The 26,203-nt window shown below is 36.3% G+C and overlaps 2 protein-coding genes and 1 long non-coding RNA gene across 6 annotated transcripts in view; 1 reads left to right on the plus strand and 2 right to left on the minus strand.

Moving 5' to 3' along the window:
* FSD1L (fibronectin type III and SPRY domain containing 1 like) overlaps positions 1-1,216 on the minus strand; it is a 37,894-nt gene extending 36,678 nt beyond the window's left edge. For all 4 annotated transcript variants that reach the window (XM_072404362.1, XM_072404361.1, XM_072404360.1 and 1 more), the window contains exon 1: positions 1,048-1,216. In XM_072404362.1, coding sequence (XP_072260463.1) covers positions 1,048-1,062 — 15 coding nt within the window. In that variant the 5' untranslated portion in view covers positions 1,063-1,216. The remainder of the gene's footprint in view (positions 1-1,047) is intronic.
* LOC140326078 (uncharacterized) lies at positions 812-20,304 on the plus strand. Its single transcript, XR_011919778.1, has 3 exons — positions 812-999; positions 5,047-5,131; positions 19,916-20,304. It is a non-coding gene; the product is annotated as an uncharacterized lncRNA (long non-coding RNA).
* The window catches only part of SLC44A1 (solute carrier family 44 member 1), a 67,011-nt gene continuing 49,201 nt past the window's right edge, over positions 8,394-26,203 (minus strand). Inside the window, exons 11-16 of the mRNA XM_072404358.1 lie at positions 25,904-26,060; positions 25,369-25,452; positions 24,597-24,734; positions 20,300-20,536; positions 20,149-20,223; positions 8,394-14,605 (exon numbers count right to left, since the gene is read on the minus strand). Of these exons, the coding sequence (XP_072260459.1) occupies positions 14,582-14,605; positions 20,149-20,223; positions 20,300-20,536; positions 24,597-24,734; positions 25,369-25,452; positions 25,904-26,060 (715 nt within the window). The 3' untranslated portion in view covers positions 8,394-14,581. The remainder of the gene's footprint in view (positions 14,606-20,148; positions 20,224-20,299; positions 20,537-24,596; positions 24,735-25,368; positions 25,453-25,903; positions 26,061-26,203) is intronic.

Here is a 26,203-nt window from a genome sequence, read left to right on the forward strand (position 1 = left end):
TTACAATTTGGGAGCTGGGGGAATTTACACACAATAGGATGGGAGATATGTAGCGATGGGAAGTAGTGACGGTTTCAAAAGACAGAAGAAGACTGGTAGGCAAGTTTGAAAAAGCGGGTTTTGAGAGCTCTTTTAATTGAGCAGAAAGCAGGAGCAAGCCGAACAGGACGAGGAAGACCATTCCAGAGTCGGGGCAGCTCTAGAAAAGTCTTGGAGCTGTGCGTGTGATGGGGTTATGAGTGAGGAAGTCATTAGTAGGTCATTGCAGGAGCAAAGAGAGCGGCTAGGGAGTATTTTAGATACTAATTAAAAAAAAAAAATCCACAACTTTAATATTGTCTCCGTTTATACTATTTTGACCATAAACATAAAAAAAAACAACAAACAATTAAAAATTGAACAAGTGCATTGTGTATCGTCTTTTGTAATCCTATGTGCCCATTTCCTATCTGGTTGTAAAATGACACAGCGATCCTGCAGTCTCTGTTTGCTCTTGTTTAATTATTGAATTGTTTTACCAATTTCCATCTGCTCCCCTCCATGCAGTGACATGGGAAGACACAAGGCCACAGCTGGAGCATCAATACACCTCAATATGTCATCCCACGCCCAAATCAAGTTTATAACAATGGCTGCTCTCTAATTTATGGGGAAGATCAGACATTATAATACAAATGTGGTCAGGAGTGATCCCTGGAGCAGTGTGCATAGCTTTACACTTATTGATGAATATTCTTTGTGATGAGGTATTGATAGAGGAGTAGATGCTGAGTATGTGCAGGAGAGGAGCACAGGGCTGCATGCTGATGGATCAGGCCAGACATGATGCTGAAGCATCACTCATCCACGCCCATAATGTTCCAGCATCCATCACAATGCACAGGATGCAGCACCGGATTATTGTCCCTGCAGCCAGCCTCGCCCCATTTACATAGCCCGGCATCTCCTCTGCAATGAATGGAAAGCCTGCAGCTATGTCTGTGCACACTGCCAGCTAAGGTGCGGAATGCAACTTTATAATATAGGGAGCAATGACAAACCACTTACTTTTTGTGTATCCATAGCCAGGCCCCCGAGCCTTCCAAGCTTTTGTAGAATAGGATGCGTGAAGTAGATAAAGAAGAAATGACAAGGGCTGCTGACCGCCTCAGCTCCACCTCCTCCTCCTCCTAGGTCCGCTCAGCTGCTGCACAACTCACAACGCAGGACCAGGGACAAGAGAGGCGGCTGGGAGGGAGGGGACGGAGCGTCTATGACTTTACCATAGAGTGTGGAGATAAGCTAAGCGTGACGTATGGCCCTGTGTGAAGCTTGAGGTAGACATTTTACTTAAGGGCAGTTTAAACTTCTGATTGTTAGAATATAATTGTGTGACTTTTGCACAGTTTTCTTTTCTTTCTTTCTTTGTGTATTTTTGTCAGGAACACACACACATATTTATATATATATTCATATATTATATAAATATATATATTTATATATATATATATATATATATATATATATGTAATACATAATATTATTGTCCAGTATTACATATCATTAATATTATTATTACACAGTATTTATATAGCGCCAACATATTACGCAGCACTGTACAAAGTCATGTCACTAGCAGTCCCTCAAAGGGGCTTACAATCTAATGTCCCTACCATGGTCATATGTCTTTAATATAGTCTAGGTCAGTAGCCGCCAATCTTTCAGACCTCACAAAAAATGCAAAAATGAATAACCACACAAATAAAAAGAGGTGAAGTAGGGTAGGTAGGGTAGTCCTCTCTATGACAGGATTAGTGATAAAGAATTTTATCCAGCCAAGGATTCCAGGTGAATTCAAAAGTATTAGGAGTTTCCTTAGGAATCCAGGTAACTTTGTTCAATCATAATCTGGTTGAGCTTTGATTTAAGCACTCATAGAGTGATATCAGGAGACTTCCAGGCTGTGGAGTGGGCAATACATTAGTGGTGTGGTATGGGCAATACACCATCTCCCTTTGAGGGACAGCTAGTGACATGACTACAGTCTTTGTAAAGTGCTGCGTAATATGTCAGTGATATATAAATACTGTAAAATATTATTAATAATAATAATAATAATAATATTATGATAATCTTAATAAAAACAAATCAATTACTTAACACCTAATCATTCCGTAGACCAAGATATGGGTCCACCAGGGGTATTCTGTGAAAATGTGGAAAGTGTGCAGAAAACACTGGACAGCTCTAAATTTCTGAAGACTGATGGCTGTATTAAACATTTATAATTGTTAAACATTGTTAAACGTTGTTAAGGTTTACATTTAGCCTTGGACTAGGGAGCAGCTCCGGTACTTTAGCATGCATAGCCTCCAACATTACCATTAACATTATAAGCTCTTGTTTCTGCACAGAAACACACTGAGCTCTGTAAGGCTTTTCTTGCTGTGTGTGTTCTGTGTGGGAGATTTCCCTCACTTCCTATTTCTTATGTTTAAAAAAAAACATGAGAATATCCTCTTTTAGACAGCTGTCACAAGAACAGGTAGTCTCACCTCTATAATACTCAAACATTCTGGATTCCCCATCCCTTTCAGTACCGGGACTGCACAGTGGTCACCAGAACAAATAGTGAAGATGAATTGCTCCAACGGTGATTCAGGTAGCCATATAAATAACACACATGTCAATTATCTCACCACTCACTGTGTACAACTGAAAAAAAAGCCTGACTTATACGTGATGCACATTGAATGATGTAAAAGACTTCCAGATCCTGTTAGTTGCCATCAGGTAAATATAGTCACAAGGACAATAGCGTAATGCAGCATCATTGCCTATGTAGCATTCAGACTACCCTGGGTAGTACCCACATGTGAATCAGAAATTCAGTAAGTAAAAGGGGTGAATCCCAAACAAGGAGGCTAGAACGAAAGGGCTAGCTGATGCTGGCTATCGTCCAGCCAGGAAACAAGGTGGTCTCTATTATTATTATTATTATTATAAATATTAATATTAGCCAGTATTTAAATAGTGCCAACATATTATGCATTGCTGTAGTCCCTAGTCATACTGCTAGCTGTCCCTCAAAAGGGCTCACAATCAAATGCCCCTATCATAGTCATGGTCCCTATCTAAATTGCAGCAGTACATGAGTGGAGTTTGTACACTTATGCTAGGCTGGGTTGGAGGTGGGAGTTGTGTTGTGTTCTGTTGATGTCCCTTCTGCAATAACAAAACATAACTGCCTGACTGCAGTGTATAATCCGAGTATAGATACCTGCTGGGAGTAAATAAATGTGTGCAGATGCGCAGGAATAATTTTATTCAGGCCTGGGCAATCAAGATGATAAATTAAAGATTCCAAACCCAGAAAAGGAGCGTTTGAGGATGGAGGCACACAAGATATGGAAAGGAGCGATGAGTGTATAAAAAAAAAAAAAAATCCAAACAGGCAAGTATATTTATTTTGATGCAGAAGGGACATTATCTGCCCCTGCTGCAATAAAGAACCTGCCTGCTGGCAATTTATTACTTTCAAAGTTTAGTTTTACTTTGAGTCTTTTAGGGAAAAATATGCAGCAAGAATTTCAACAAAAGATAGCAATGAAAGAGACACTTTTTAACTAAAAAGCCTTTAGATATGGCTGAATGCCAGCCTGGCCTTACATGCAAACCTTTGGCATGTCTTTAGTGCTGATCATTGTCTGTTTCTTCCTGCCCCATGCTCATTGTTATTGGCCAGTGTGCCAGCCCATTGTAATCGTGGGCTCAAAGGAATGTGAGCAGGAAATGTATCGACAAGCACCAACTGTTGGATTTGGCACAGGCACACACTGGGGTCTTGTATTAGATGAAGCTTTGCTTTACCTATAATACATTTGGGGCTAGCTTCAATCTTTCGTGACAATTGAAGAATATATTCCAAGTACATTTTTTTATACCATAAAGATAGGGTTGTTTTTCTTTTGAGTATATCAAATTATGGACCAAGCCAACGTCATATTTAAAGAAAAAGATGATGAAAACCTGATGAAGACGTTTATTAAAAGTTGATTTATGTGCAGGTTTATGTAACCAAGTAACCAAGTTATTATGAAATGTGGTTACAAATAAAGAAAATCCGATGTTTCTTGTATTTTCTAATATTTTAATAGAGGTACTAATAGTAATAGGTTAGAATTTTTTTTTTATCTAATAAAAGTATATGCATTGGATTTTAAAAGCATAGTACAGCATTTTGATATAAATTAGTGAAAGAACAATAGGTCTTCCCATTATTTAATCATTTGGAGCAATGTCATTTCAGTGTATGTTACTATATTTCTTTGTCTGTAATAGGGTGTTTTACACATAGATGTACATATATATGCATCTTGGGGTGGGTTTTTATAGCTCTCTGTGTCCCTGGTGGGAAGATCAGCCACACTATGGGCATTTTATGCATATAAAATGGTGAATGTACCTAATTCACAAAGCATTAGCAATCAGAGGTTCATTCAGTTTAGGGCCTGGATCTACCAATCACGGAAATGTTAGTCATACAAGGAGAAGGGCCCCAACCCCTCCTCACTTTCTCACTCAGCAGCATGCTTCAGAAATGTCATACTACCATGTGCTAAAATATCAGGTAACAAGTCATCTGTCATTTTTCCAAACACACTTTAGTTGAATGATCTATGTATAGCCTGCACAAAGCATGTATGTTGTGCATACAGCATATTCAATAGGTATGCCTATGGGATCTATTGAAAGTAGTCATTTAAAATAGCCTTTTATTTGTTTAAATGTTCATCCCAGAAACATATTCGAATTTAGTTGGTTTGGACACCACAACTACTTAGTGTAATTTGTTTGCATACATTATACAAATGTATAAAAATTCTTTGCTTTTTTGCCTGTTTTTTGGTGTCCATTCTTACCCCTTAGAAAGTTGGGAGGTACGCAGTGTAAATGGATATCCAGGAAGTTAAGCGAATAAATAAGTGCATTTTTACCAAAACTAAATGAAATGTAAAGCCTCTTGCGCAAGTTCTGACTGGCAATTCTCTTTTTGTGTACATAAAGATGGCCAAGAGACTTCGAAAAGAAGACTAGGAGATGACAGTGGCAATCACAACGCTGACAACACTGGTAAAAGTAGCTTTGGCAGGTAACTGTGCCATAATGTGTAAACTTTCTGTGAATAATTGCACACAGAGGTAATATCCTCCTTGATTGCCCAAGACAAATACTTACGTGGGAGTTTATTCGGTTCCAGCAGTTCTGGGGTATGCTGATATACTCAGCACATCACAGCATCGTACAATGCTCAGTTTATGATGTCAACCCGGCCAGAGATCAGGAAAAATAGAATAGGAAGATGGCGGCATTCACTATGGAATGGGGACAGGTGAGTGCAATAAAAAAAATATTGTGATCAAGTGGGTATCTTTTTTTTTTGCAGGAGGGACATTGACTGTCCCTTCTACAATAAAATACGTACTTGGTAGACATTTTTTTTAATTCCTAGCTGTAGTTCCAATTTACATCCATATCCCACAACCAAGTTGTAACCAATATGAAATATTTTTACTTACCCTTTTATTGCTTGCAGATAACTTCATTTTTACATTAGTCAAAGTTAAGAAAGAAAACTGAACGCTTTTCATAATATAATCTAAAACCCAAATAAAGAAAATCATGTAGAAAACAGAAATGACACAATTAAGCTATCAATGTGTAATACATTGGTCATTACTGTCTGCTAGGCAAAGAAATTCCTTTCTGATACACTAGAGGGTACTAGAGATTTAAGGTTGAAACTGCTTTTTATTTGTTTTAATACAATATAGTGTAGGCTGGTCTAATATAAAATTGTTTATACACGAAGCCCATAAAAATGAAAACCTATTTTTTCAATGGGCTTTATTTTGTACCTGAATTTATATATTACTATGAAATTAAAATGATTAATTCCATTGTTTCCCCTATAGCCCTGCACTACAGTAGAGAAAGTTTGTGGACATTTTCAGTATCAGAACTTATGAACAGTGGGGCCTGTGAACAGTGAACCCTAACTTAGGCTCTTCTCTAAGCTACACTTAAAAAGTCAAATCATGATGTGCTTGGTGTACACAGTGGATAGGGCAGATTGTGCATGGCCACACAAACCTTTCAATGACTCACCGATATCATAAATATCACTACAGGGGTGTAGTTCACTGGGTTACATTGGCAGACAGGCATTACATTTTATAAGATTATACCACACTGACAATTATGATGACCTATTCTCAGTTGCAGAATAACCAAAGCATACCATTTCTCCAGTTTCCCTCACTGGGCCTGAAAACTGCAGAATTTTGCTTGCTAAAAATTAAAGCAACAATGGAGGGACATCTCCTTGGTTTGTCCAGGGTGTGAATGTTTTTTTTATATCCTATCATTGAAGAATTACAAATCAACAAAAATATGGATCTAACTACATCCAATATTTGTTAATTGGAGAGTTCCTCTCCCTGCTCAGTAGCATGCAAATTATTTTACAAATATATCAAATGGTAATTTCTGAATATAGGGAGATTATTTTTATTATTTTAAAAGCAGTACCACCTGGCTTCCATTAGGTATTATTGAGGGCTACAGTTCAGGTATTTAAGCATACTTTGCTGTAAAATGCAAATCTATTTGTACTACGAAGGCCCCCTCTCTCGCTTTACACTTGTTTCCTTCTTCAGTGCTTAGGTGTGAGTGATATCACATTCCTTTAGGCTAGGTCCTGGGGAATACAGTAATCTAGAATAACAATACTTTTACAATAGACTGGATTGTCTTTTGCAAGATTGCACCTGCTCTGCTGCATTACCCGGGGATCTTCCTGGAAGGATAGTTAGGACATACCAGGTATTCTGCAAGATGGGCGTAATGTAATTGTCAAAGTAACTGTTTTCTACACAGGTGCATTTTGGAATTTTTAACTTTAGGTATTTAAAACCCTAGTCAACCCTGGGTTTACCAGATCCAAATCCCTCAATCTAACTTTAAATTCACTTACAGCATACTGCTTTTTTAGCCTCATATGCATGGGATCTTACAGGTTACTCAGCATCCCCAGGGGCTGCAAAGACTGAATGAACTCCTGCAATACAAGTAAATGTACTTAAAAAATAAGGTTATTTTATTGCAGAAGCAACAGCTCCCCTGTCTTAACATTTTTTTTTGTAAATACATTCATCTGTGCCTGTTCTGTTGCATGCGCAAACAACTTTTTTCTTCTCCTTTTCCAGGTTCTGTTCTTCAGCCATCTTCATTGGCTGAGCCAGGATATGAGGGGTTTAGTTCTGCTTTAAAGACCTCCCAGCAGAAATCTTAAATGTTTCAAAGGCCATAGGTGCCACATTAAAAAAGTAAATAAGTGACTAATGCTGGTAATTAAACATTTCTTGCCTATCGATCTGCCATAAAGGTATGACACATAAAAGGGTTCCTGGAAATCCTAATAGCATCTCTGGGTCTTTCATGTGCATTACATATGGTACTAAAAAATTATGTGAGAGCATTTCTATTCTAGTTAATTTTTTTCAATCACTATACTATATAAACATTTATTCACCAGTTTAGAACAAGTATGCATATCAGGAAAGATGAAAAAAGTCAGACCTTACCTGCATTTACTGAAATGAATGGCCATATACAGATTGTCCCTGAAGCCATGTGGGAAAGGGGGAGTCATCTGAGGCGATTTAATTGTTTTCTCATTTCGGGAAAAATTGAATCTCATTGCTTCCCTATGACTTTGGTTCTATCTTTAAATATCATCACTTTGATAGAATACCAATCTCTGTGGCTCTGGAACATGAACACACCTTTTTCCCTGACTGCGCGTTTCATAATATGTTTGTCTTTGTTTTGGCCAGTATTATAGCGGTTAAGTGTTGAGGCCTTCGGTTTGATTGCTACCTGGGGGGTTCTGCAGTGAGTTTGCATTTACACACCATGATTTTATGGGCTTCCTCTAGGTGGTGTATTTTCACACCTCTTTGTGGGTGCAGCTACCAAATGCTTACAAGCAGGGAGAGAGTTCTCAGCCTTGTACAAGCACCAAGTTGGATGCTCACACAAAGCTGACTCCATTCCCTTCCTCTACCTGAAAGAGTGGCAGAAGACCAAGGAGAAGGTGTGTTTGAGTTATTTTTTTAATTCTAGTAGAGTGGGTAAAAGTTAAATGTACTCATGTTTGCATTTTTGTCTGTGACTCCATTGAAAGGAAGGGGGGCAGTTGTTAGAGGCTCTAAACTGCCTTCAATTTACCAAAAAATAAATCAATTTAGTAGAAGCTGGGCTCTTCAGCAAACATAATTACAAATGGCCACATTCATCTCAATAAAATTCTTAAGCTTTACATATCCATACTATAAATAAAAAGTCACAAGTTACAGTACAAAAATCTTTAATTACATAAAAAATCTATACATCTGTTAGACTAAAATACAATTGCATCAATACTCTGACAAACAGTTATTTTGCAATAGCAAGAAAGCTTCTTCTCATTAGGCTTCCATATCTTCTAATTTAGAAAGGGAAAAGTTCATTTAAATAACAATATACAGTTTTCTTTAGTAAAGAATTCAGTCTTACATAGCCAGTTTCACTGACAGGAGGACATTGTTAGTGACTATATACTATATTGAAACTGTTGTAGGCATTAAATGCTATCCTTGGGAGGCAAAGCAAAGAAAATAGCATCGGCATATTAAATAAGTACAAACAAAAGGTAAATTCAGCAGTTAACCATTTTATGGTGGTTGGTATTCAAGATTTGAAGGATCAATATACCCAAGACCAAAAAATAAATACATTATACGTATTCATGTCAACAAACTACATACAACATTCATCTGTGTGGCAAATTTAGATTTTTAAAATGATGACATTTTGCTGAGCAGCCTATTGCTCCATATAAATTGCTGGCAGAGGCAAAAGAAAGCAAGAAAATGACAATTGGTAATTTTAGAGATCAACTGCCTGCCTGACCTCACTTATGGTTTCCTAGTATTAGAGGACATACCTGTAAATTGCTTAATTTTTTTCTGGAAAACTCTTTGGCACTCTTTAATATACCTATGTATATTGTGTGCAGGATTGTAACAAGGAAAACATATATTTTGATATTTGCATATAGAGAATAGACCTTTTGACTATTAGAATTTACTCATATTTATAATTTCTCACACTAACAAAATGCAGCACAAATGCTCAACAATATAAAGGGGAAAATAAAGGTTTGGCTATTTTTATTATATAAGTAGTGACGTTTGCCCTAGCAACCAGATGCTTTTCATGTGAAATATAACAAAATGATAGCTAGAATCTGCTCGTTGGGAATATTACCTTCACTTTTCCCAAATCTTTATAAGTGTAAGCAGTTCAACATTGCTTTTACTCCTGTGCTTGATCTATTTTTTATCTGCAGATACATGTAGAATTTAAAGTGGTTTGATTACATATAAAGCACAGTATGGAAGACCAAATTCAAACAGTTTTGTAAAATCACCCTATATTTTTGCTGGTTGTACATCCTATATGTTTTTGTTTGTTATTACTCATCTACACATACGTGTTCATTATACCCTGCTGTAAAGCGCCAGCTTTAGAAAATGATGGCACTATAAAAGATGCTAATAAAATAGTTGCAGCTCAAGCAAAGATCTTGCATTTTGGAGACAGAGTGGTCTGCTCATTTAGAAAAACACAGAGCCAGTCTCTTGTTCTCAAACAATGCCTTCTAGTGACATCTTGCTCACCTTTTGTAGTAACAAGCTGGCAGTCTAAAGTCCATGTTTCTGGAAACTCTAGTTATTGGCTGTAAAAATGACTTTAAGTTTTAGTTCTTTTATAGAGGTTGTGAAGACAATTGTAAGTAATGGATTCACAAGTAAAATGCAGTTAACCTTTCATTGGGATATCGTGCATGTATACAATAGTAAACTTCACTTAGTAAATTCTATTAGTAAATGTGGATTTTACCTGACACTACTAAGGATCCCATCCAATACTTAAAATACTTAAGAGGCTGCCACTAATTCCTGGAATTTCATGACAAGGATGTCATCATGTATAGTGCTGCAGAGATGTACTTTCAAACTGCTTTCAAACTAGCATCACTCCACAATGGCAGCCACAAGAATTAAATAGGAACCTCTATCAGTCAGAGAACATCATATGTATGGCAACACGAATGGAGCAAAATATTTAACAAAACACACAGTATAATTTATTAAGCAGTAAGAGGTAGCAGAGGATATAATGCAATCTCAAAAGATTCTGGAAAACAAAATTTCACAATGTTTTTGGTCACCGTATCATTTAATTGCCACCTGTCACCATAAGGGTTGTTACACTAGCAATGTTGTCACTGCAGGCAACTTGTCAGCAACAAGTCAAAGAGAGCATAGACTCTAATCAAAGCAAAGGGGTCCCTCAGTTGCTCCCCCCTGCCATTGCAGTCAGTAATAGAACAGATCTGTAGGATGGGAGCTGTATTTTATCTAACCAGTTTGCTGGCAAGCTGCCCTTTGGGGGCAGGATCACTTATCACTGAATTGTTAAAGCTAAACTCCAGGATCCTATAGAAGTCTTTATCACGCATTTTCAAGCACACTGAAAACAATTTTTTTTTGTAACTTATTTAAAAGTTGTTTCCTAAAAGAACAGCAGCCATACTCGGGGACCTTGAGGGGACATCAAGGACGTGCCAAAAACGAGAAACACTATCAAAAACAATTCCTATCATGCAAAGGGAATTTGTGTACTCTCAATAATTCAACTAGCCAGTCAGTAAAAAAAATTCTGTAAAATTAGGCAGTGCAGACTACTCAGAGGTGTTTAAGGCACCCCAAAACAGTGAGGAGGAACATGAAATCATTACTGCTCATACAAAGAACTGCAGCAGAGCTTTTACATAACCATTGGCTAGCAGAAGGAGTAGGCATATCTGCCAGCAGTCTTACAAACATAAAGCAGGGACACTGGGCCCCTTAAAGGCTGTGTTCAAATGTAGATATTTGGCTATGGCTGGTGTACGTGCAAAGATTTTTATTTAAACTAGGGAATTACTATTTTTTTCTTTCCAATAAGTTTCTTTTAAAACATGCTTGCAGTGTGCTAATGCAATGCACATTAATGTCCATAAATATAATTGCTATTCTTTAAGTAGTCTGCAGTGTTTGAATTACCTTTAGTCAGAGAAAATAACTCTTTGATGAGACACACAGCAGAGCACTTTATTGGATTTTAGGTTTCTATTTCACACTGTGTACCTCTAGGCATTTTGTTACTGAGTCTAGGTTTAAAAGACTGCAACGCTCCGTCGTTCCCCCCCTCCCCTCTGCATAGAGCAGAACAGTGCTGTATGTACAGCACTCGTTCGTACATCGTGCAGTCGTGGGAAAAGATCAAGAAAGATCCTTTCCAACGACAATTATTGCACGTGTGTATGCAGCCTTAGCGCAATGCATGTTGATGCAGCAAATAAGAACAGATAAGTGTGAATGGATCCTAAATAATAGGTCAGATGTAGTAGACTAAACTGATAGCGAGCTGTCAGCAGGTGGTATGCTGGCCTAAAGTTTGTGGTTGGCTCTTTATTCCCTCCCCAATTACATGTGCAGTAAACTAACAATATAATTTATGTTAGCTTATTTTGTAATAAATGGCCAAATGATGTAAACACCCACAAGCGCTCAGTAAATGCATTAATAACCAAAATAAAATGCATGGAGCAGGAAAAAAATATTTCCCTGCTATAGCATTCTTCTACGTTACTTAAAATCTTTCAAATGATGTAAAATGCAGATGGTGATGTTGTGATGCTGCGGTTTATAAACCTGACAAGAACTGACTACTAGGTAAAAAGCTTTCAGTTAGTGAACTAAGAGCCATACTTGTCTTTTGGCTTCCTTCGATGTTGCTCAAAGAGACTTCGCACAATTGTCCTTCAACTCGCTGCCCTATACAGACGTAATATGGGCTGCACTTTAAAAAGGTTTAATACAATTCTATGAACTGAGCAAATAGCTTAGATGGAAGCGGGAAAAATGGGCATATGCAAGTCCTAAGTGGCTCCGATGGGTACACAACTGGCTCAGAATTTCTCTAAATTGCCAGGTGGGGATCTTGATATGGGGGGTTAGTACCTACCAAAAGTTATCAAAGAGAAAAAACTGTGAAATGGAAACATCATGCAAGCCAAAGGCTCACTAAAGTGCATGTTGGGGAAAGCTAGCCCGTCTGGCCCTGGATCCCACAAAGAAGCTACTGGAGCTAAAAATGGTTAAAAAACTTAAGGATGACCATGAGAGGAAGGGATCAGAACAGGTAGCATGCTGCATAAGGGGCTATGTAGCCACAAACCAGTTAGAGTGCCTATGCTGAACCCTGTCCCTTGTCAAAAACAGGACTGGACCTACAAGGTAGTACAAGGTGGACCTACATAACATAAGTTAAGTTTTTTTCCTGCTTTGGCTGATTAGTGTACAATGAAAATGTTTTAAAAATGCAGCATTGGAGTCTTGGTAATATGATAGCACACATGGATATACGGTAGTGGCCTATGAGCAATGGAGTTGCAGGATAACAGAGAGTTTAACCTTAATCGGACTTTGCAGTCCTGAGAGCTGCATTTACATACTTTTATTGTATGCAATTATCACATTTGTAAACTGTGCCTTGTAACTGAAGGGGTAGGAGGGGGAGCTTAAAGAGAAACCATCAAACGCATATATTGACTTCTGCTGTACACTTGTAAAGCCTACAAAACAATACAACAAATTATTAATGCAGATTCTTCAGATATCACAGTCCCTGTGACCTGTGCAAGTGACCCCCTTAAATTCACTTGTAAAACATCTGGTTCAAAGCAGCCTACGTATTGCACATGCAGAAGTATATGTAGCCCTAACTTTTAGATCAAGGCTGTTCTGAAGATAGATTGGTGGTAATAGTTAAGTCTCCACACACTTTAGGTTACAGGATGTTCTGTATGAAGCTGGCTAATTAGCTGACAAAAGGCTCTTACAGCATGAAAAGACCCAAATGTCAACTGCTGCACTTTTTTTTCTCATATGCTTGCAATTAATCTAGGTATTTGGTTACATGAAAACTCCTTTATAATAAAAAAAACTCTTCAGGATAAATGCAGAATAAAATTACATTCAGAGTGACATTTGTAGGTCACACAGAATAAGTAGGAACCAAAACAAAAGATAGGACTTTATTTTTATAATTTCTTTTTCCTACAAAAGTCAATAAAAACAAAAGTATGTAAACAAAGTTAATTTGCAATCAATATCTAGTGAAATAAATGCATTTGCTAACAGTGAAGGATCGAGAACTTTGGGGAGCCTCTAACCAAAGAGCCGTGCTTTGGCTCATTTTTCAGAGAAAGTGACATGGTTACATATAATTCATTACCAATTAAAACATCATTTGCTTAAAGTTACTACAAACATTTTGCAAAAATAAGACTTACAGACTTTTTCAGATATCACAAATACAGATATAATTAAAGGCTGCTTCATCTAAAGCTTTTTTTTCATCCACCTATATAGAAACAGGCCAACTAAAATTGGCAATGTAGTCTCATATTGAACTTTAAACCTTACAAAGAGGTCTTCCCTCAAGTAGTATTGCTAAATGAGCCCTGTAAATATGAGTGTTGGTCCAAAGCTAGGACTTTTTAGTTCATGGAAAACTATGAAGCTGCCTAAAATCCCACAGAATGAACAGTGGCTATCAGCTGTTTTACGTCCCTTGTGATGGCATAAGTGTAATCTGCATAGACACTCACCAGCAAACCAGTTGTCTGGTGAGGTAACAAGCGAGAAGAAATAACCTGAGCTCTGCTGTGAATATCAGTACTAAATTTAAGGAAAAATGCTAACATTTACAGTCAGTGTAGGAACAAGAAATATAGAGATAAAACAGCAGGCAAAATCACTTTCAGATCTAGAGCAAATGGAAATGATTTTTGTCTTTTGTAATGACAACATAAAACACTTTTGTCTATTAGTGTAAACATTTGTCATTTTATAAACCTGTACCGTGATTTTTACTGACATTACATTGACATTTAGTGCAATTTTGGGAATAGTATTATAGTGTTGGAGGTCAATGAGAAGGGGTCAAAAACATAATGAAAAATATATATCTACATTTGTTCCCTTGTGTTTATCATATTTTTTATCAAATCTGTAAACCAAAATAAAAAAAAAAAAAATCTTGCATCCTCCAATAGATTCTTCACATGTAACAAAAATGCCACAGAAGAAGCCCAAAGAGTGAAAAATCTGCTTCTTGTGTATTAAAGCATCAAACCTCATTTGAGGGGGAAAAAGGGGGAATACAGCAGTTTTTATTCCCCCTCAGTTTAAATAATTTGATTTTTTACACGTAGCACACCTAGCACAAAAAGGTATAGCATCAATGCTGCTTGCAGCAACCCGGAAGAAACGGAGCAAATAAGATACGTATATAGAACAGGAAGATTATTAACCCTGCTTATAATTTGGCTGATCGTGTTTGTTTTGGAATGTCAATGGGGTCCAGTTATGCTGGGCTATTTTCAAGCTGAACTTGTTCCCGAAGCCTAGAAAACAAAGTCATACAGGATGATCTTAGATGTAATTTAGTACTGACAACAAAAACAGTAAATGGCAGAAATAAAAGCACAGCACTTTGCAGTAAATGGAAAGACAAAAATATAGGATTGTTGGACTAAAAGTAATTCAAGGAATCAATACCAGAAAAATAATGAGTCTGTCACTTTATGGTAGTAAAAAAAAAAAAGACACAAAAGTACAAAGTGCTGCTTTATTTATTATTTAATATCAAATCAAGCAACCTATTGTTTCACATTATTATTAAACAGGATTTGTATAGCACCAACATTTTACGCAGTACTTTACATTAAATAGATATTACTTTACTTTGCCTATTCACTTTCAAATAATAATACATATAAAGAGACTGCTGAAATAAAGAAAACATAGCTGTTGATTAAACCAGCACACTCTGAATGATAGGTTATAGGACTTCTTTAGGTTGTCACACCTTTCTATAGGCATATAGAAGAGTGCATAATTTATCACTGTACAGTCCAAGTACAGAAATTCCTGACAGGCATTCCAAATACAATGCCTAAGAGCTGTGCACTACTGACCAAGAAGCTCTCTCATGGCCAACATAAAGGTGTGGGGTGCAGGAGAAGGTAGGCTAGAACTCAAATGGAAATTGGAGTGGATATTTACAAAATTTTATGTGATCTTCAAATATGAAAGGCAAAATTATTTTGGTAAAAGCTTGTTTAGATTTAGGTATTTGTGTTCTGTGTAAATAAATTAAAAGTATGCCATTTGCAATAAAAATTTCATAAAATAGTTAATTTGCATTTAATGTTAATGGTTCAAAGAATGTCAGGCTGAATGGTCGGCCCCCGCACATTTTCACCTCACCAAATCTGGCCCTCTTTGCAAAAAGTTTGGACATCCCTGCACTAGTCAATATTTTGCCAAAGAATTTAAGAATCTAAATTCCATTATAAACAATGTTGTGTATGAAGGTTAATGCAGACCATTTTGCATCCATAATTGTTTCCTTAAATGGGAATTATTACTTCCATGTATAACTAATTTACAGACTTAAGATTAGCAGTCAAAATCCATTAGGACGCAAACATTTCAAACAATTGCCAGTTGCCCTTAGTTAGCTTTGACCTTCATATAGGATTTTGTTTTCTGATCATACATGTAATGCCCCTTTAACATCCTAAGCCTGTGGAACCTTTGTGGCTCTATATAACTCAAAAATTCATACAAAACTTCTGGGTTGCAGTTGTGAGTTCTTTGATCTTCACAGGAGCACCCTCCAAGGGTGTTCCCAGTCATTAATGTTTGCTCTGGCATTGAATTCTTTAATCTTAGATATTCAAGAAGTCAACTTTAAAGGTTATTGGAAGCTAGATTCAGAATTTAAATGTCACTACACTGATATCATACATTTGTATACTCCAATCTAAAGCATATCTTCCAAAAATCTGTTTTGTTAGAAAAATGTGCTTGCTCCTCAATGTATTTTTTTTATTGTCATGCTATCTGTATTAACCTTCTTGACAAAGCATCCAAATTATTACATATTAACATTCATTTTAATTGGTGCGCTACCCAAATTTTCTACCTAGATATTCACTTAACCTCAATGTTCCAATCGCCTTTTGATACCAATTATCCTCAGTTTTCGAGATTAAAATCCCCTTTGAGAGCATAGTCCACTTATATAAAACCTTGGCTGAATAAAGTAATTGCTCACAAAATTGTAATTCTTCTTAAATTCTAATTATTTCTACAGGTTTAAACCGCCAAATCTTTAATTCATTTTTTTTTTTTTTTTGGTGCCTAGGATCTCAGGTATAAATATTCAGTCATGGCTTCTCTTTGAAGCTTCCTCCAATTATGTATTTACATGCCATGTTACTTTTTCTCAGAGAAGCCTATATTTAAATGTCTGTAACATAGTCCAAAACACTTTATTGGGGGAGGCCAAGTAACCCATTAGTATGTTTTTGCAATGTGGGAGAAATGCAAAGTGGGAGTGGGAGAGTGCCTGGAGTAAATGCATACTAATGTAGGGAGTACATACAAACTCAGGGAATGTCCTCAATGAATGAATCAATGAACTAACAGGTATACAAAATACAAGTACACATTTGTGAAATTACTTATACAGCTTTAGCAGCTTGTAAGTGAAACATAAAACCCAATTTATTAATTTATTTTACCTTAGTCAAACACAAATAACCAACTACTCCCCTTCTAAACTTTTTTTTCTTCTTTTTACTGGTCACATCACAATGAACTGGCCCATATTTCCATAAGTCCTCCTAGCAGAGGTATTACACCAGTTTTATTACATGAACCACTTTCATTCCTCTCTCTATTGCTTCTTGGGAAATGGCATCTGTCCATCTGGGAGGGGGCTACAAAATAAGCTACAATGTCTAAACAATAGATACAGGCAGGTGAGGTTTTATAATGTTTTATTTTTTTGCCACTCCCCTAGCACCTTTACAACTCATTGTTGGCTTGTGGTGCCACTAATCAAAATAAGGGCCTTAGGAGAAATAGGAGACACAGTCAGATTTTACTTTTTAGAGGGAATATTGGGCTTTGCATATAATTTTAGCAGTCTATTATTCAAAACCTACAGAATATTTTGACATGCACTTTCTCCCCCCCCCATGCTCTACTTAGAATACTCATATATTTGACAGGTTCATCTTCATATGTTATTTTCAATGCTTTCTTTCTGAACAAGAAGTCATGTCATGAAATACTTGCTGGTTTAGTCAAAAAATATTGATCTGTATTTAAATTGGATTTTTTTTTTTTTTCAAACTAACATTGAACATATTCAAATTATAACCAATGAAATCATCATACTGGACATGCCTTTGCAAAAGATTGTTTCATCAGTTTTTAAGCGGAAGTAAATTACAAAGAGCCCTCCTGAAATGGCTCTCTCTTTATTCATATTCCCTGCTATTGGTCCGTCTCTTGCTGTTATGAAAACATTGCCTTTTACATTGGACCTGCTTTAATAAACTTTGATGTCTTTTTCAGTAGAACTGCTCATATTTATTTACTATTCCTCTTTGTTACTATTTTACATGCCAGTCCGACTGAATGCTATTAAAAATCACTGCAAGTCAATGCTTTTCACATCTATCATTTATTCTGAATATGATTTTTTATATTATACAAAAAATTATACTATATCCAGTTGAATTGCATAATGCAAATGGATCACTGAGCAATGCAAAGACCCATAAAAGAAAAAAAAATCAATGCTAAATTATTCTGGGGTACAATATATTTGGCGTATAAAGAAGTTAAGGTTCCCCTTAAAAAATGGCAAAAATGGCACTGTAAAATAAATGGTGTTTACATTTACAAAGAGGAATCCCAAACATGCCCCTACTACCCAGATGTCATAGATGCTGGTTTCTTTTGCTCCACTGGGATCATTGACTTCAAAAAGTATTGAAGGAGGAAGTCACAGAACATAAACCATTAGATTGTATTTGGCTGTCATACTTACACATACTTCTGAGTGGAGCTGTATATTAGGCATGCCGCCGCCACCACCACCTACATAACCACCCAAATGCCTTATTCAACTATATTATCTTCTAGGGCTGCCCTTTTCATTTTAGCCACAAGAAACCCTTGATGGATCTTCAGGTCATAGGGAACCAAATTATAGGGGTCTCAGGGAACCACTCTCTTGAGTTATTTTGGGGGTAATTGAGATAAAAGCATTGGTGGCCAGTGGAAAGAATGCTTAATACAGTGTTGGTTAGAATACCACCCTTTTAGACAATTAAAACTTTAGTAAATACCATGCAGCTAGATCTACCAAGTGGCCTTGGCTCCAGAACTATGCAGGCATATTCAAATGGGGGATAAAATAGTCACAGTTTGAGGAACCCCTGAAATCCTCTGGAGAAACCCAGGTGGAAAATAGCCACACTAAGAACATGTTTGATAAAACAATGAGCCAGATAAGTTTTGTTACATGCCAATTAGACTTTTTTTCTGCTTAGTTAAGACACTGTATGCACTGTTTTTCCAACAAAATCACCTATGTGACAATGCCCTGAAAGCAGTGTTTTGCATTAGAAGATGGAGATTAATTAATTGGTAGAAAATTCTACTTAGTGACAGACAAACAGTAAATAATTAATGGCAAATCAGTCACTGAGGAGCAAAGCTCTTGTTTTTTTACAGCTACAGGGTATGAAAACATATCATCATGATTTATAGGAGCAGAGTGATGCATCTTTCCGAACAATAAATGAGAAAAGCCAAAATAAACATGAGTGCTGGTTACATACAAAACAGTGTTATTTTATAAAAGTAATATACAAATAAAGATCATTTTATAAATACAGTACACACAAGCCAATATGAATAAATGAAATGTATTGAGCTGCAAGCTGAAAGGGCATTTGCCTATTCCCCAAAGGGGGATAACTACATTTCTATGAATACCTAAACTCAATGTTCCTGTTAGGGATATTTACACTTTAACTGTCCTTTCATGGACACATACTAGTGAGATGAGATATCCTCTTTGATACCCATACTAATTTATACCTTAGTATGGGTTGTGCATTAGCAGAGATACAGTTTGTGGATGTAGAACTGTAAACATTAAACACATTGAAAATGAGTGGAACGTGACAATATACTGTATAGACAACATATAGCGAACTAGAGTGTTTACTGGGAAATTTACCAAACCTCACCAAGACTGAAATAAAGCAGGCCTGTAATTTGCCAATAAAAATACAATCATAAAAATGTATTGGCAACTAGGTTATATAAAAGAAAACATACTTTTTGAACTATATACACATAGGCCTTCCTAAGATGCTTAGTAATTTGCTTTTCCAAAAAGTTCTATCAGCTATTGTTTCAATAATCTAACAGGTTTCTTTTAATCAATTTGATCACAAATTTGATTATTTTGAAGCACTACATACAAATTGGTTTTTGATACTATTTGATACCTTTAAGTTAAAGTAAGGAATGAAATATATTTTATTTTTTGGTTTGGTTTGGTTTGTAATTCTTTTTCTTTATACTTTAGTTTTTTGTTTCTTTTTCTTCCTTGTTCATTTTTTTTTTTTTTTTATTATAACATGTTTGATAAAAGAACATAAATAAAAAGAAAATATTCCACTTTAAACATCTGATAGAATTTCACCTTCAAAGCAGATCTCACAAACATGTTTAAAAATGTATCAATTGCCATTAATATAATGTATCTGTTCCCTCTATTAAGAGTCTAATGTATCTCCCAAAGCGAGAATTTTAATAACCCATTTCTCCTCCCATAGAAGGAATAGAGGCAATATTCCTTTCAGCTTGCCTTGACAGAAGATGGTCTCAGTTGTAACAAGGACTCTGCCAGCCAACTGATAGGCAAGCCAAAAAGCAAGAAAAGAAGAACATCTTGAGTGATGCAGACAACAAGTAAGTCACCAGAAGAAGCCCAGTCAGTGAAGACAGAAAGGGACAGAAAATAAAAGTGAAATTCTTGGAGTATGGCCATCTCCTCGCTTGCACCTACCATCGGTTTCAGCTCCCTGCTCTCAGCTCCGCTTCCCGTTTCTTTCATGGCTTTTCGACTATTTTCCACAAATTCCTGCATAAAAACATTATTATGTATCACTACCACTGTCAGTCTTGAAATGAAACATTTGATAAAGTAAGTTACTTACCATTAGTACTTTGTCCATGTAGAATTCCTTCCCAGGACTCCCGTCATTATATTTAGTGTCAACCGCAAAACACAGGAAGAGGACATCTACCACCATTTCATAGATGGAGAGGAAGCAATGAGCAACAAGAAAGGCAAAAAGGCAGACAATGATGAGCGGCAGCACCCATACCGTGTAGTCCCTCTGATAGTTAAGCAGCATAATGCCTGCAAGGCCTGTGGTGCTGACAATCAAAATCTAAAAGAGAACAAAGAAAACAAAAAATCCTGTAATCTTTATGTATGTGTAATAATTTGTGGAGAAGACTGACATTTAGAGTAAAGTCACAATATTACACACTTTTAGGCTATGTTCAGTAGATCAGTCCAGACCAGTAGATTTTGCAGTAGATTTTGCAAGTGGTTAAGGTCAGACTGAATAGGTCTGTTCATTATCAGCATCCAGAGGCGGCACAGACGTTTGCAAGTGCCTGAGCAGTCATTGCCTGAAGCTTTTTTTGCCCCCGGGAATATTAAAATAAACCCTTTAATAAATTTTGTACCTTCCCAGAGAGGAAAATAAGGCAGCAAACGTGTGCCTTCTCTCTTTTTCATAAAAAATCGTCTGGAATCTGGTTTGCCAGAGAAGAAAATGGGCAAAATGTGCGTAGTTCCCTTCTTGTTTTGGCAAAAATCACACTCCCACCTACTCCAAATGGTGGCAAAGTTCCTTAGTTAGTGGAGAGGGCCCCAGCCCTTCAACTTCTCCATACTGTATACTGGCAGCATTTCTTGCGGGTTTCAATTTTGGAGTGGAACCGTTTTTTTGATGTTTTTTCTGGACCTTTCCATTCTTTCTGATGAAAGGTTTTAGGAATTAAAAATGTCTAATGTCTGTACAAGCATTATTAATGCAAGAGTTTTTGGCTGAACCGTCTCCTGGTCTCCAAAACTATGAACAGCAGGCACCCAAAACCGGTAAAGCCCTCTTTTTTTTTTTTACTGCTAGTTTGAACATAACCTTAGAATTCAACTTTAGTTTTCCTAGTGGAGATTGGGAAAAGAATGCTAACCCATAAATGTTCCATGAAAATGGGCTTTCTATTGAACTTTAAAATTTACATTTTGTTTTATTGTTGGTAACCTAAACTGACAGTTTATTGAGTACTTTTGTTCCATTTCACAGGACCTAAACTGGTTACTATATAAAAAAACATGGTTTTTAAACTTTTGATTGATAACATAAATAAAACTTCAGTGCATCAGTCTTCTAAGAAAAAATCAGCTGCCAATTTTGCATTGAACAATCTTTTTTGATTTTTCCAATTTTCAATGGAACTGTCAAAGTTCCAAAACACTGAACATATGTGAAGGATATACATGGTTGTATTCACAGCATGACGGTCTACTTTCAATCAATATTTTCCAACACATCAGAAACACAAGAATTTGTCATGAAAGATTAGTTGGCTGTGGTTTTCTCTTCAATTTGACTTCAGACCTGATCACTTTATCAAACATCGGATAAGAAGTAAATTTGTCAATTTTCTACTAAACTTTACATTTTAATTACAGCCAGTAAAACATGCTAGAAATGGATTTTGAACCACATCCACCTATGTGTCCCACTGAACAATTAACTTTAAGCATTTAGGATAGGCAAAATACAAAGTCCTTTTAAACTGGTCTGTTTCATGTGGCTTGTCACAGAATCGCAGCCAATAAATGACCGTTAAATTACGAAATGTCCCACTTTAAAAACATTTGAAATATTAAAAAGAGAATTTTCACTTCTCCAGAAACATCTACTAGCCCTGTGATGGGGAAATCCTTCTATTCCTAATTTAATTTTATGGCTCATGATCAGGTGTTTAAAGTGAGCAGGGGTTCCATGTGACAAGTTTAAAAACAATGCTGCTTAATTAAAAAATTATACTACAGTAGAAAGTATCATGCAGGTTTATGCTACAGTGATTTCATAGGAATACATAAGAAAAATAGATTTCTGCAGCATACAAGCATTGATTTACTACTTTAGTTATAGCATTTATCACCTAGCTCCTTAAACCAGAAACACTAGACCATTTGACAAATGTCAGTGCCAGTTCATGGCAGCCTGGTTTACTGATCATTTGTGATTCATGCACCGTGGAAAGAAAAACAATATAAAATGCCTTTTGTAAGCTTCTGTCATCAAACAAAACAACATCATTTGTTACTGAAGAGGCTTTTGTGACAAGGGCTCTTCACTGGGTTGATCATCAGCCTAAAGGCATTTTTTTCTTTCATTCCTAAATTGATCTTTGAGGTAATAGCAAAACTGTAGAAGTATAAATTCAAAAAATGTTGCGTGGACAGAATAAGGTTGTGCTTAGCAAACTGTTCTGAATTATATTAAATATAACATTTTTATATTGTAATCAAGTTTTTAGTACTGTATAGGTGACATAATAATTTTGAAAATTCAGTCAGAAAAATTAACATCATTTCAGATTTAGTGAATAAATCTTGTCATAACTTCTAGTGTACCGGCTACATGATATACCAATACAACCTGTTTTGTTATTAAAACACATTTTATACTTAATTATTTTGCGTGTTACATAGACTCCAAAATAGAGCTTCCTTAATTTTAATCTCTCTTTCTTTTTTTTTACCATATTGTTTTGAATATTGTTAAGTATAAACAAAAGGAAGGCATAATAAACCATAAACCAACCAAACCATAAAGAATTCACCAAAATAATACAAAGAACAAACAAATTAGCACAAGACAGGCTATCAATCACCAAGATCATGTTTAATCATTCAAGGAAAACGCACAAAAACGCATGAAATTGCAGGTAAATGCTTCCATTGATTTCAATGGTGGGTTTTCCAACGTTTATAAGCACTTGAAACGAAAATGCTTTAAAAATGCGGGAAAATGTGGGAAAACACGGCATAGACATTTTCCAGGGTTTAAAAACGCTAATAAAAGTGCATAAACATAGTAGAAACAATTACATGCGTTTTTTTAAAAATGTCTGTGTAGATCCAGCCTAATCTACCATTAATAAAAGACTTGATGTCATAAAGACATCTTATATGAGTAAACTTTTTCATATTAAGTAAAGTTACAAAGAAAAAAAAAGAAAAGAAATGACCATTAGTGGAAACTGCATAATGTACACAAGGTATAAAGAATAGACATCCAGAGCACCCAGTGTCCCTTTTAGCTTCTAAATAGTACACCACTCTGAATATTGGAAAATTTAGTTTTATAAAATTGTTCTCCATTTCCAAGATCCCAGCCCAAGTTTTGAAGAAATGTTTGGTGTAAACATGCACATTCCCAGAGGAAATAAAACTATCTATCAACATTAGATAATTCAAAGTATTGTTGCGAGGGGAGGAGCCAGTGGATTAAAATGTGTTCATTTCCGTCCAGAAAGTATTAATTAACAGCCCTAGAGAGCTCCCTGTAGTTTGGAGCAGACCACAGAGCACGCCTACCTAGTGCATCCTGAAAACTTAGCCATATATTGAATTGCTTCCTGCCACTATTTGGGAAGGGGGGGTTGTAGAGCATAATAAATGCCCAGTAAGCTCAGTGTAGTTTCTTGAAGTGTATTTCCTGCCACAATTCACTTAACATCACTTAACTGTGGTGGCCCAAACTGATTGCATTAACTGCAATGTGGTTTCCTTGACTAACTGGAGTACTGCACACTTCTTAATCAACCTGGAAGGAAGAGGTGAAATCTGCAGTTATACAATTTCTGATGGATGAGTAAATCCACCAGACTGATTTTATGTTCCATTCCCTGTTAGAGAAGATGATTATTGTGAGTTTGGGAGCAAACTTTCTCCTCGGGGCTAACCTAGAAATTCTAAAACTTCTGAGCTTCTGTGAGACTCTGCCACTGTTAAAGCAGGAGTAAACAAAAACTCACCTTTAATTTTGCAGATCCATTGATCCCCCCTGGAGGTTTCCCATAATCCTCCTTCTTCCGGGCACCAACATCTTATTTCCCCTTCTTCTGGCTATGTCATGCGATCTCACACTGCGCAGGCAAGAGATTGAATGACATAGCCTGCGGTAGATGGGGAAAAAAAGAGTGCCGATCTCACTTCGCATGTGCAAGTAATTGTTTATTGATTTCTCTCCAGGCCATATTGGTAACACTATTTTGTTAAAACAGAAGACCTCTAAGGGACCATGAACTAAACATGTACTATAAAAAAGTTTAGTTAATCCATTCATGAATATCATCTATTCTAAAATGTAGGGGTACTCCTCTCAGCAATCTGTGTAATCAGAGTTTTCAGTTTCTCACCTTTCCAAGGAAAAGTACAAAGTCGCCCACGGTATTGATGGTCGCAACTCTTAGAGCATTTTCCACAAGAATAACAAGTGCATCTTTTGCAGAAGTGCAGAAGTTTGTGCTGTTGATAGCAGTAGCTGTGTAAGCATTCTAGAGAAAGAAATAGGATTTGAATACAAAGTTAAATCTACTATTAATTACAATATGTGACTTCTTTGGTGAGAACTTAAAATATAAAAATAGTTGTTAGTAATATGTGCTTAAAGATTATCAGTTGGGAACACATAGACTGGACGTTACAGCAATCCCATGGGAACTATAGAGCCAGGGCTCCTTAGCCTGAAGGGTTACAAAAACAAAATATGAATAAATAAACTTTGTTTCAATAAAGACATTCATTGAGACACAAATTGATGGTTTCAAGACACATTGGCATGTCCACTTTAAGGTGACACTCACAGGCCAACACCTAAAGCAGAAGGGAAAGGAAAAAACACCAAGCCACAGAATGTGAAAACTATGATAACTGTTCCTTGTTACAGTGTGAAACAAACAGAGGAATAGGGAAGCAGTGCTTGGTAAATCAGAAGGTTGTTTTGGATATTAGTTCATTGGGCCATTGGATCTGTGTGGTTTAAAAGCGGCTCTTCATGTTAACCAGATTGAATGATGTCTCAACTAGAATGCAGGGCTGGGCTTGGGAAAAGGTGTTATCAAATAATAAATGAAAAATTTAAACATGCCCTAATTTATTAGGTATACACATGAAATATGCATAACTCACTTGATTTAAATATGTGAGGCACTTTTCCAGACACCAAAGGCAGCAAATACATGATTTCAGCATACATCTCGCACAGGCATTCTCCTAGAAGATAGACATTAAAACGTTTGAGATAAAAAAACAGTAATCTAAAATATAAACCAGCCTCTAGCATCTGAATAAAAGGGGGTCAATACAACAGACAGTCATCTAATATTTTTCAACAGAGAGGTTAGTAATGGCAACCTATGTGTTTCTTGCAGGCCAGGTTCCTTTTGTCCTGGTTTGCTCCTGCACTCTTTGTCATTCCTCCACATGATGCCCTGTGCTAAAACAACCTACGTTTATGTTCTGTTCTGGAGAACCTACAGCCAATCACAGTGGTTGTGTTAAGTATGAATTGCATAATAAAAAAAAAAAGTGTATTTCACAGATTATTATTACTTTGAAAAAATATATATAAAATATGTAACACAAAATTGCATGGTAATAAAAATAAATAAATAAATTAGAACTCTAATTAGAAATTAGAAATACTCAATGATTTAGAGCCTACCTTGCCCTTCAGCTGACTTTGAATGTACATGAGGATCATTCGGGGGATTTTCACCAGGGTAATAATAAAGGCTCCTTTTGCCACTGTCCCCAGATGGTAGAGTATGAGTCGATTTACAGAAGCTAAAATAGGTGTAAATGGGAGGTCTTTCTTGTTTCTGCAGACACAAAAATTAGGATTTTATTAATGATAGGCTTGTACTTTAAGCAAATTATTTTGAAGCTGAAAGAGTTTCAATAGTTGATCTAGGAACTGACAAAACATAAACACACTGAAAAGTTAATAAGACATCTAGCCATT

This window comes from Pyxicephalus adspersus, chromosome 3, assembly GCF_032062135.1.
Source record: "Pyxicephalus adspersus chromosome 3, UCB_Pads_2.0, whole genome shotgun sequence".
Taxonomy (NCBI): Eukaryota; Metazoa; Chordata; class Amphibia; order Anura; family Pyxicephalidae; genus Pyxicephalus; species Pyxicephalus adspersus.